General features: G+C 42.3%; 1 protein-coding gene and 1 non-coding gene across 3 annotated transcripts in view; both read left to right on the top strand.

The window, feature by feature from the left end:
• Nucleotides 1-11232, top strand: part of CLDN10 (claudin 10) — a 130030-nt gene that overhangs the window by 115556 nt on the left and 3242 nt on the right. For both annotated transcript variants that reach the window (XM_062195275.1, XM_062195276.1), the window contains exons 2-3: nt 373-534; nt 623-704. In XM_062195275.1, coding sequence (XP_062051259.1) covers nt 373-534; nt 623-704 — 244 coding nt within the window. The remainder of the gene's footprint in view (nt 1-372; nt 535-622; nt 705-11232) is intronic.
• On the top strand, nt 2158-2263 carry LOC133762622 (U6 spliceosomal RNA). The gene has a single exon (XR_009866296.1). It is a non-coding gene; the product is annotated as a U6 spliceosomal RNA (small nuclear RNA).

The following is an 11232-nucleotide window of genomic DNA, read 5'->3' as shown; positions in this document are numbered from 1 at the left end:
AGGCAGTGTTATGTGGATTTTGTAATTCCATCTGGGTTGGAATCCATGTATACTCTTGAGTAACTAACTCACCCCTGGAGGATCACACAACCTTTGTGTGCCTCAGTTTGCTCATCGGTAAAAATGGGACTAATAACATTCAGACCCCTCATGAGAATGGTGCATATACTGGACTCCAAAATGTATGTCCTAAAGTAGGTGCTCCACAGACATTGGCTTGCTTTCCCTTCTTCTTGTCTTGCCCTGTGTTTTAACCAGCATAGTCATTTTTTGGGAAAACACATCGGGCCCCAGACTGACTTTGTAAACTGAGGGTTTCCACCTGTGCTGCTGCATGTTTGTGTTAATGGAGATGACTTCCTCTAATTACAGGTTATATCCAGGCATGTAGAGGACTGATGATCGCTGCTGTCAGCCTGGGCTTTTTTGGTTCCATTTTTGCACTCTTTGGAATGAAGTGTACCAAAGTGGGAGGCTCAGATAAAGCCAAAGCTAAAATTGCCTGTTTGGCTGGGATTGTATTCATCCTGTCAGGTAAACAGTGACTTTCTTCCAAATGAGGTACTGCCTGATGCTCATGGAATAACACTGACCATTGTGCTTTCCCAATGGAACCCTCTAGGACTGTGCTCAATGACTGGCTGTTCCCTGTATGCCAACAAGATCACCACAGAATTCTTTGATCCTCTTTATGTTGAGCAAAAGTAAGTATCTTTTTCAGTCTATACATTGCCAGCTCATAGGAAATGTATCTAAATTAGTATTCTAGATTAAGAGGCATGAGTTTCCTATATGACTGTTGAGTTTCCTGTATGGCTTTTGAATGTCTGGGATGCTGATAGATGATGGTATTTGGTGATATTGTTCAAGATTGAATATCTGATGTGCCACACTGGCAAAATGTGCATTTCGTTACTCTGTCAAAGTATAAACCTCATCCACTCTGCATCTTACATTTGTAGTCAAGCAGAGCAAAAGTGGCAGAGTGGTGCAAGGTGGGGAGGAAAGCATGATGAGATGTGAGAATAGAAAATGAAAAGTTTGCCTTGATGCTAGTCCCTGGTCCTGTAAAACTTGCCCTTTAACTGCCACCTTAATGAGATTCACCTGATTAGCCTTTAGGAAAAAAAAACTCTGCCTGATGCCAAATTTTTAAAAAGATGCTTGCAGAGCATGGCACCTGGACCCAGATGTGGCTGGTCTCAGTTGCAGATGAGTGCTTTGGTATTAGCTGATCAGTTTGTTGTTTTTGTTTTTAAACTATGGGCTGTTGCTTTTGATGGCTTCTTAAGGCATATGAGTGTATTTGGGTTGGGAAAACCCCAGGGATATCACATCTGCAGTTATAACAGGTCAAATGTTTCATCATATGTGAGACGATTCCCACATACTTGCGTAGGAAGCCACTGCGTGTACACGTGTGTTGTTTTCAGCCAGGCTGCTAATTCTCTTGCAGACTTTTCTATAAAAGATTTGGAGAATTTGTATGGAGTAAATTTCCAAAGTAGTTTGTCTGGTGGACATTACTTTTTTCTGCTGGAATTATGAATCTCTAGAAATGGATGTGCTAATTCTGTCTTCAGTATTGTTTATAGAGAGTAAATGTTTACAAAAAAAAGAGTAAATGTTTATATCATGAAATATTCATGTAATGAAAACAACATTGAACAAGTGTTGAGTGAGCCTAGTAGAGCACCACAAATATTATTTTATTCCTGCTGTACCCTTATGACGTAGATGCTGTTGGTTGGTACTCCCTTCTTGAAGTTGAGGAAGGAGGTCAAACGAGGTTTCCAAGGGCACTTGGGCTCCATTAGCAGGCTGAAGTCAACTGCTAGGACTACTGCTGTATAATGCGTGATTCATATTATTCTGTTTCATCGTTTTCATGACTGTGTGCCATGTATACTTTCCATCAAGGGGGGGTTGCTTTTGTACATTTAAAATCATTTTGGTCCAGAAATTGTAGTAAACTGGAAACAAGAATAACTGTCTTAGCACTCAGTATGACTTTTAATCTCATAAATACACTATACAAATATATTACTCATAATTTACCAAGCACATTGCTAACTTTTCTAGGTTATTTCTTGTATGTCACCTGCTTATATTCCTAACAATGATTAAGGATGTTTTTGTCTTCATCTTAAAAATTGTTTGCTCCCTTGGCAGCACATATACTAACATTGGAACGATACAGAGAAGATTAGCATGGCCCCTGTGCAAGGATGATATGCAAATTTGTGAAGCAGTCCATATTTTTATAACAAAATACAAAGAAAAAAATTGAGTCTTTCCTTAGAGTGTCGAGGATAATTTGTGTACACACAGTAACTTAAACCTATCTTTGAGTAAATGTTTTCTGTCCTTTAGCTATGTGGTTGGTCACCCAATTCAGTTTAATAATATTGAATTTTCTTAGTCTCCGTTCAGATTTTTATCAAACTCAGTTCAATAATTGTGTACTCTGAGAGGTTTTTTTCTTTTCCAAATTCTTAGTGATACATTGAAGTCTCCCATCCCTACTGTTAGCCTCCCACTTTTCCTTTTTCTATCACTGCCTACTCTGTCTCCGGTTTCTCAGCTGCAAAGCAGAGATAATAGCATCACTCCTCTCACAGGCAGTGTGTGTGTATCAGCACATATTTGTATCTATATGTGCTTACAATAAATGGATAGATATGGTTGGCACAGAGCACACATTTTAGCTATTCTTGGATTGCGTTAACTATTATGATTGCTCTTTCATTCTATATAAAATGTCAGATTTACCTTTGTTAGCCCTTTCATGCAATGACTTAAAAAACATCTGAGGCTAGCACTGTGGCATAGTGGGTGAAGCCACCACCTGCGATCTGGCATCCCACATGGGCACTGGTTCAGTCCTGGCTGCTCCACTACTGATCCAGCTTTCTGCTAGTGTGCCTGGGAGGGCAGCGGAGGATGCCCAAGTCCTTGGACAGGGCCACCCACGTGGGAAAGTGCAACAGAGGCTCCTGGATCCTAGCTTTAGCCTGGCTCAGTCCCAGCCATTGTAGCCATTTTGGAGGTTAGCCAGTGAATGAAGGATATCTCTCTGTTTCTGCCTCACCCTCTCTCTCTCTCTCTCTGTAACTCTGCCTTTCAAATAGATAAGATAAATGTTTGGACAAATATATATGTGTGTGTGTATATATATATATATATATATATATATATATAAACACCTACAGTTTCCATGTTTACCTTTTGCAATCAAAAGCACAATGCTGGCCGGCGCCGCGGCTCAATAGGCTAATCCTCCACCTTGCAGCGCTGGCACACCGGGTTCTAGTCCCGGTCAGGGCACCGATCCTGTCCCGGTTGCCCCTCTTCCAGGCCAGCTCTCTGCTGTGGCCAGGGAGTGCGGTGGAGGATGGCCCAAGTCCTTGGGCCCTGCACCCCATGGGAGACCAGGAGAAGCACCTGGCTCCTGCCATCGGATCAGCGCGGTGCACTGGCAGCAGCACGCCTACCGCGGCGGCCATTGGAGGGTGAACCAACGGCAAAAAGGAAGACCTGTCTCTCTATCTCTCTCTCTCACTATCCACTCTGCCTGTAAAAAAAAAAAAAAGCACAATGCTAGGGGTTATGAAAAGCAGCACTGCACTGCTTACAAATGGGCAATATTTATGAATAACAGGTCCTTGATATCAAGGTCTTACAGAAAATATAGGCTTTGTCAAACACCTGCGTTTTAATAATGCCTTGGCTTCTTAGTTGGGACTTTCCCTCCTATCTGAATTCCTACAGTGCCTTGCACAAAGAAAGGCCTCTGTGATTTCAGTGATCAAGGGATTATCAAGGCCTGAGAATTATAAATACGATCATACCCTGTTGACTCACAGTGGTAGAAAAGAGGCACAGAAATGACATGTGACACCCCCGGGACTGACACACCTCATCTGAATGAAACACACTTCTCTAAAACTCAACATACCAACTAATGTTGATCTCATTCCCTTTATCAAAACCTTCTAGTGGAGGAGAGGGGGATGGGAATTAGGCAAATCAGTAAGCTACCAATTGATGATGAACACAAAATAAACTGGGCTTGGGGAACCTGAAACGTTATCATCTTTAAAGCAAGATTTTGATGTGGCATAAATTTAGGGGATAGCACTTCCTTAGCTGGCATTACTTAGTAATCAGAGCCTCTGATTTCATTTGTCCATGAACTTGGAGAGGACTGTGTCAGAAAATCAAAGCTCATGGCATGGGCCGATCCTGGGTGAGCTTGAATTTGGAAGGTGTGGCCACCATAAAGAGTCTGTTTGATGTCTTAATCCATCAGCACAGGAATTAAGTAGGTTCCCCGAGGTTATAAAACATCTATTTCAACTCTCTCTTCTTTGCCTAGCAGTGCCTGGAAGTAAAATTCTTATTTGTAGAGTGAGTCCTTTTAGGATTAGCAATAACTGAGCTAACAGGAATGCCCACTCCCTCTTCCTGTTATCGTACATTAATCTTACAAAAACTAGCTACCACCAGAATACCTCTTCCAATCATAGAACTGATGCACACCTATTTGGGACCTTAGATAGGGCACTAAGAGATAGCTGTTTGCCCACGCTTATATTTCCAGTGAGCAGATATTTGATCTCTGTTATCCAGACCCTAAGATGGGCTGGAAACCAGTTCAGACCTCAGAGTGTCATTTTGTTGTTGTTGTTGTTAAGACTTCTGTACTGTATGAATTGGAGTTTTGTAGACGTATACAAAGTTCCTACACCTTGGTTGCCTAGGTTTGAAAAATACAACTGAGCTTTTGTATAAAGTTATCACTACCTTCCTACTACGTGCAGGGAACCCAGTGGGAGATCTGTTGATAAGAAAAGGTGAGAAACTAATGATGTACCTGGAGTAAAATTATGGCAGTAATGCTGCAAACTGTGTTGTGCTTTCTGTTCAGTGAGTAGGTGTTGTAAAACCGCTACTGTCTCACCAGGTGTCTGGGCAGATGTTTTTCCAAGTTAACAGCACTGCAATCTTTAAAGAGTTTCACCAGACTGAGTTCTGCTACCTTCTCCCCTTTTTTCCCTTCATTGGTTTCCTTTCATTTGAGTTGTGATTACGTTTGATGGCTGTAGCCTGGGCTCCTGCAGGGCCTGGGAAACTCTCAATTCTTCCCTTTAGACTGTTTCTCCTTTTTATGAAAACTAAGCCAACCAAATCTGAACAAACAGTCTCCTCTAATACAAGCATGTGGCCACAGGTGCCCCTTAGTGTGATTCACAGGGTCATCATATTATTGCCATCATCGCTTTGTTGTCCAAAACCACTAGCTTCCGGAATGTCTTGCTTTGTTTTCTTAAATAAACTGTTCCAAGTAAGAACTGATTGACATGAAGAAGCTGCTTTCCAAATCAAGCAAAGCTACCGCACTTAACCACTGCCCTACTTGAGGAAACAGAGCATTGTCATCTTAGATGTATTCTTTTTTCTTATAGGAGATCGATCATTCACATTTTGACTCAGATATTCTTTTTTTTTTTATCAAACTTTTATTTAATGAATATAAATTTCCAAAGTATAGCTTATGGGTTACAATGGCTTCCCCCCTCCCATAACTTCCCTCCCGCCCGCAACCCTCCCCTTTCCCGCTCCCTCTCCCCTTCCATTCATGTAAAGATTCATTTTCAATTCTCTTTATATACAGAAGATCAGTTTAGTATATATTAGGTAAATATTTCAACATTTTGCCCACATAGCAACGTAAAGTGAATAAACTACCATTGGATTACTAATTATAGCATTAAATAGCAATGTACAGCACATTAAAGACAGAGATCCTACATAATTTTTTTTTTCAAATTAATTAATTTTCTATGCCATTTCCATTTTAACACCAGGTTGTTTTTTTTTTTTTTCATTTCCAATTCTCTTTATGTACAGAAGATCAATTCAGTATATAATTAGTAAAGACCTCATCAGTTTGTGCCCACACAGAAACACATAGTATAAAAATACTGTTTCAGTACTAGTTATAGCATCAAGAGACAAATATCATTTGTTTTCCCTGATCGGTGACAACTGAGCACCAAAGGGGAAACCTGTTAAGTGAAATGGACACTATAAGCAACAATGAACTGATCAGCTCCTGTCCTGACTTTAGATGTACAATGTAATACTTTATCCTTTTTAGTATTTGTTGTTGTTGTTGTTGTTCTAGTACTATTGGTTGAACTCAGTAATTGACTCAGATATTCTTATGCGTGTGTCTTATCCTCTAGACTTTTCTGATTTCAGACTTTGCAAAACCGTGGGGCACTCTTCATGCTTGGCATATATTTAGTTTCTACCTTAGGATTTGACTTTTACTTAGGTAAAGTCTTTTAACCTCTGTGATGTTTAGTTGTTAGAATAAATAGCTGGGGCCAGCATTGTGGCGTAGGGGTAAAGCCACCTCCTGCAGTGCCAGCATCCCATACGGGCACCGGTTCTAGTCCCGGCTGCTCCACTTCCAATCCAGCTCCCTGCTATGGCCTGGAATGACAGTGGAGGATGGCCCAAGGCCTTGGACCCCTGCACCAATGTGGGAGACCTGAAAGAAGCTTCTGGCTTCGGATCGGCACTGCTCCAGCCATTGCGGCCATTTGGGGAGTGAGCTGACGGAACAAATACCTCTCTTGGTGTCTCTCCTTCTCACTGTCTGTAACTCTACCTCTCAAATAAATAAATAAATATTTTTTAAAAATGGACAAATAAGCACTAAAAACTAACACAGGGGTTATTCTGTGCCTTCACTTTGTTCAAAAGCAGCACAGGCCTCCTCAGATGCACAGGATTGCTTTGATGCTCTTGTTTTGCTAGCATGAATTAAAGATCCGTTCATACTCCCGATGTCTGGCTGCTCTGTTTGGTTTTGACTGACTAGTGCATGAAGTCACCCAGCTCCCATGCCCATCCCAGCCTGCATAAACTGTGCTCATCCTTCAGGTCGTGGCCTCTTCTGGGCGCTTCCTTTGTACCTTTGCTTCCATCAGAATCCTGCCTGTGGTTAGCACCTGCCTGTCCCTAAATCAGACCAGGAATGTCTGGAAACAGAAACCCCTTGTTGCTGACTTGGAATCTCCTGTAGCTAGTCCCCGCTGCATGCGTTTCCAGCAGGTTAAGGTAGGGCTGTCTGTCCTTGTGCACTTCTGGAATGGAGAGACTGAGCACACTGTGGAGACTCGGTAAGGGTATGGGGAAAGAAGACAGTGTTCAAGAGTAAGGACCTGGATCCAGGCCGTCAGGGAGCAAAGCCCAGCTCTGCTACTTTGTCAGCTGTGGAACCGTGGAGAAGTGGCTGAGCCTTTCTGTGCCTCATCTGGCAAATGAGGATACAGGTACAGAGGAGGCTGTGGCACACGTTAGAGACAGTGCAGGTCAGCTGTTGAGAACCATTCCTAGTACAAACACTTAAAAGTGTTGACTGCTATTTTAAGGGTTCTAGCCCTTACCCAGAAGGGATTAAAGTGGCATGGTATTACCTTATATGGTCTGTTAAGGTTGGCCGTAGGAAAATGGATGTTGAAATGTCAGAGACCTAGTCGAAGGAAAAATTGTTTTAAGACAGTTGGTGCTCGAGTAGAAGAAGGGTTTGAAAGGGACTAGCATGGAATCATCTTGAAAAAGTATGTATCATTTCTTCCCTTTATTTCTGATCACTTCTGTCACTAGCGTGGGCTAGGGATCTGTTTATTCAGAATTCAAAATTCATAAGTGAAGATGCTATTGCAACTGCTGTGAGGGTTGTAACTCAGCACATCCTGTCTCCCTGAGGATCGAGACCAGGTAAAACCCCAGTTGTGGACACTAACAGAGAAGTTCAGTGGCATGGGCATTGCAAAACAGTGCCTTTGTATAACTTTGGGGTCCTGAGATGTTCCTTTTAAGATGTCATATTATATTTCATCATGCTGTAGATGGCTTTTGCATTTCCACTACTAAATGGCAAAAAATTATAAATCCTAGATATTCAGTGCTCACTTTACTCACAGGACAGCCAAGACTAATTTCAGAGTTTGACTCAGTTCAGACGCTGGCCCTGGCCCTGGCCGCTTTGGGACCTTGGGTGAGATGCAGTTGCCTTGGCTGGATGACCAACTTCCTGCTGCTGACCATTAGCAGCATTAGGGAAAACAACGTGTGAAGGGGACCTTGGTCAGAGGATAAAGTTTTCAGTTAGGAGGAATAAAATAGAAGAAACCTGGCTTCCAAGTATTTGTAAATTCATTCCAGCATTCTTAATTGCCTAAACATAATCCCTGAGTTTATCTTTGAGTAATTTGTAACATTTTTTGCTTGCCTAATTAGTATATTAAAAAAAAAAACACTGTGACATGTCTATCTTTAAAAAATGAGTATATCTAAGGGGATTTCAAAAGTTTATGGGAAATAGAATTAAAGGGTAAATTTATTGTAGTGCAAAAAGATTTTGAATTCAACAGTTTTTTCATAGCGTTTTCACAAACTTTTTGAAAACCCTATTTATAAACCTTGGATTATATAAGCCTGTGCATTCAAGGAAAAGTTCATGTTGGTGATCTTTGGAGGTTATTCATTTTAAGAGGCAGAGAGAAAGAGAGAAGGAACACACTTCTATCTGTTGGTTCATTCTCCAAATGCCTGCTGCCACTAAGGGTAGGCCAGGGCTGAAGCCCGGAGCTCAATCCAGGTGTGCCAGTGCGTGACAGGAACCCACTTATTGGAGCTCTAGTGCTGCTTCCCAGGAGCCGGAGTCAGGAGCCCAAGCCTGTTATTAAACACAAGCACTCCTAAGTGGGATGTGGGCACATTAACCAGTAGGCCAAACACCCACCCTGTTAGTATTCTTTAAACTCAATTTTGAAATGTTAACATTTATAACACATGAATGTGCTTTCTGGATTTAAAAATTTTTTTTAAGTCTTTGATTATTTTAAGGTAATTGGAATATTTTGATTAAATTTTGGAGGAAGACAATATGTTTGAATAATACTGGTAAAAAAAAAACAAAAACTCTCTACTTGATGGCAAAAGACAGCTCCTGGCTCTGTGCGTTCAGCAAGGCCATTTCACTTCTGTGGCATTTTACAAGGATGAAGGGCTTTCATTTGTTAAAATACTCTTTATTTTTTTTTTAATTTTGGCAGGCAGAGTGGACAGTGAGAGAGAGAGAGAGAAAGGTCTTTTGCCGTTGGTTCACCCTCCAATGGCCGCCGCGGCTGGTGCATTGCACTGATCCGAGGAGCCAGGTGCTTCTCCTGGTCTCCCATGGGGTGCAGGGCCCAAGCACTTGGGCCATCCTCCACTGCACTCCCGGGCCACAGCAGAGAGCTGGCCTGGAAGAGGGGCAACCGGGACAGAATCCGGTGCCCTGACCGGGACTAGAACCTGATGTGTCGGCGCCGCGGGCGGAGGATTAGCCTATTGAGCCGCAGCGCTGGCCATCATTTGTTAAAATACTTTTTCGTTGGTCTTGGGAGGGGCTGCTCTGTGCCTGTCTGGCTCCAGCTGCTCTTGTTTTCATGACTATGTTCATCTCTTTTTGTGCTGGGTGAAGAGACAGCCCAAGGGCATTCAGAAAAAATTCCATACCCTAGAGCTGTTGAGCCACTGAGAACTTAATGAGCCGGGATGTGAAAACTCACCCGTGTCTGCGGTGACCGCTGGAGCTGTGTTGCGTTGATAGGTTGATTCTTATATTAATCAAACAATCTTCTTAGCTGAGGTGTACATAAAAGGAAGCTAGAGCAAAAGTGAAGAACTTGAGGTTTGCAATCAGTTGTCGGCTTTAGATCCTGGTTCCACCATTTATGTAGACCTGATCTGCCTGAATTTGGTTTTCTTATTTATAAAATGAGGATGTAACTCCTATCTTTCAGGATTTTAATAAGCATCGACTATAGCTAATATATATAAAAATGTCTGAGAGCCCAGATAACAACAGGGTGCTGGGCAGCTGTTATTCCCATGGCCATTTGCTGTAACTACATCTGTACACATTTGGAAAAACCATGGTAATGTTTACTTTGCACAGACCTGCTCTTCTAAGTCTACTGTTTCATTGCACTTTTGTTATTTGTGTAGTGTCTGACTAGTGCCCCTGCCCAGACTATCAGATCCATGAGAACAGGGCTATGTCTGTCTGTCTTGTGTACCCTCAACACTTGAGGAGCATAATACCTGGGGAGATGAAGAGGAGGGGACTACACTGGCTTCCCATGGAAGGAAAATCAAGTCCGAATGGGGATTTGGGTACCATAAATACAAAAGCAGGAGGTGAAAATAAGGTGTATTCCTCAGTGCATTTCCTTAGGATTACTCTGACTGTTACTCAACTATGTTAGGACTTAAGGTATGAAGTGCATCGCATAGGTCACTGGGTGTGCTGTAGCCCCAGCCCTTTCCACATGAAAGGAGCGCTGTGCGGAGCAGCCTGGGTCACAGGACACAGCCAGGTGGAGGGTGACTGGAACTTCACCCAGCAGCTAGGAGGACATAGTTAACAGCTTAGATCTTTATGGTTTCTTTCTGGGGGAGATTTTCAGGGGTTCAACTGTGTTTTAATTTCTCTGATAGAATTAAATGTGTTCTTCACTGCTTTATTTTTTTATTTTATTTATTTTTTGGTTAAAGTCTCATTCAGTGACTTCAGTGATTAAAAGCACAGAAACAGCTTTAGATGAGTCTTACCAGCTGAGATAGTCCAGAAACAGGGTTTTTGTCTCTACCGGAAGCTCTGCCCCAACCCATTGGTCTATGTGGTGTTAAGTAGATTTGTAACTTTCAAAATAATGAAGCAACTTGGAAACCTGTAGTAGAGAGGCCACACCATGAGTGGGAGAGCTGGCCTTGAGCCAGGAGGATACTGCTAACAAAAGACAAGACCTGCAACAGGTGATCTGAAATGTGGATAATCTTCCTGAGGTACTGAAATCAGCTCTTAGCAGTACAAAAAATGAAGAAGCATCTCCAGGCAGAGACTAAGGAGTCGCGCCTCGGAAACAACTTGGAGCGCTAGTGTTCTCTCTCAGTCCTCTCTTCCCAAAGCACACGGCAGTATTGCCAGATCACACCCCCTGACAGGTATGAATTGAAGTCAGTGTTGCATGCCTCAGTGATACGTGTCCTCCACGGGAGTGAAGAAAAAGCCTGCGAAAGAGAAAGAACCAGCCGCCAAAGCACTCACACCTGAATTGTTAAAAAAAAAAAAAAAAACAAAAAAACGAATAATTGCGGTAGACA

This window comes from Lepus europaeus, chromosome 6 (assembly GCF_033115175.1).
Source record: "Lepus europaeus isolate LE1 chromosome 6, mLepTim1.pri, whole genome shotgun sequence".
Classification (NCBI taxonomy): domain Eukaryota; kingdom Metazoa; phylum Chordata; class Mammalia; order Lagomorpha; family Leporidae; genus Lepus; species Lepus europaeus.
The sequence above is the reverse complement of the archived record's forward strand: the minus strand, read 5'-3'. Positions and strand labels throughout refer to the sequence as shown.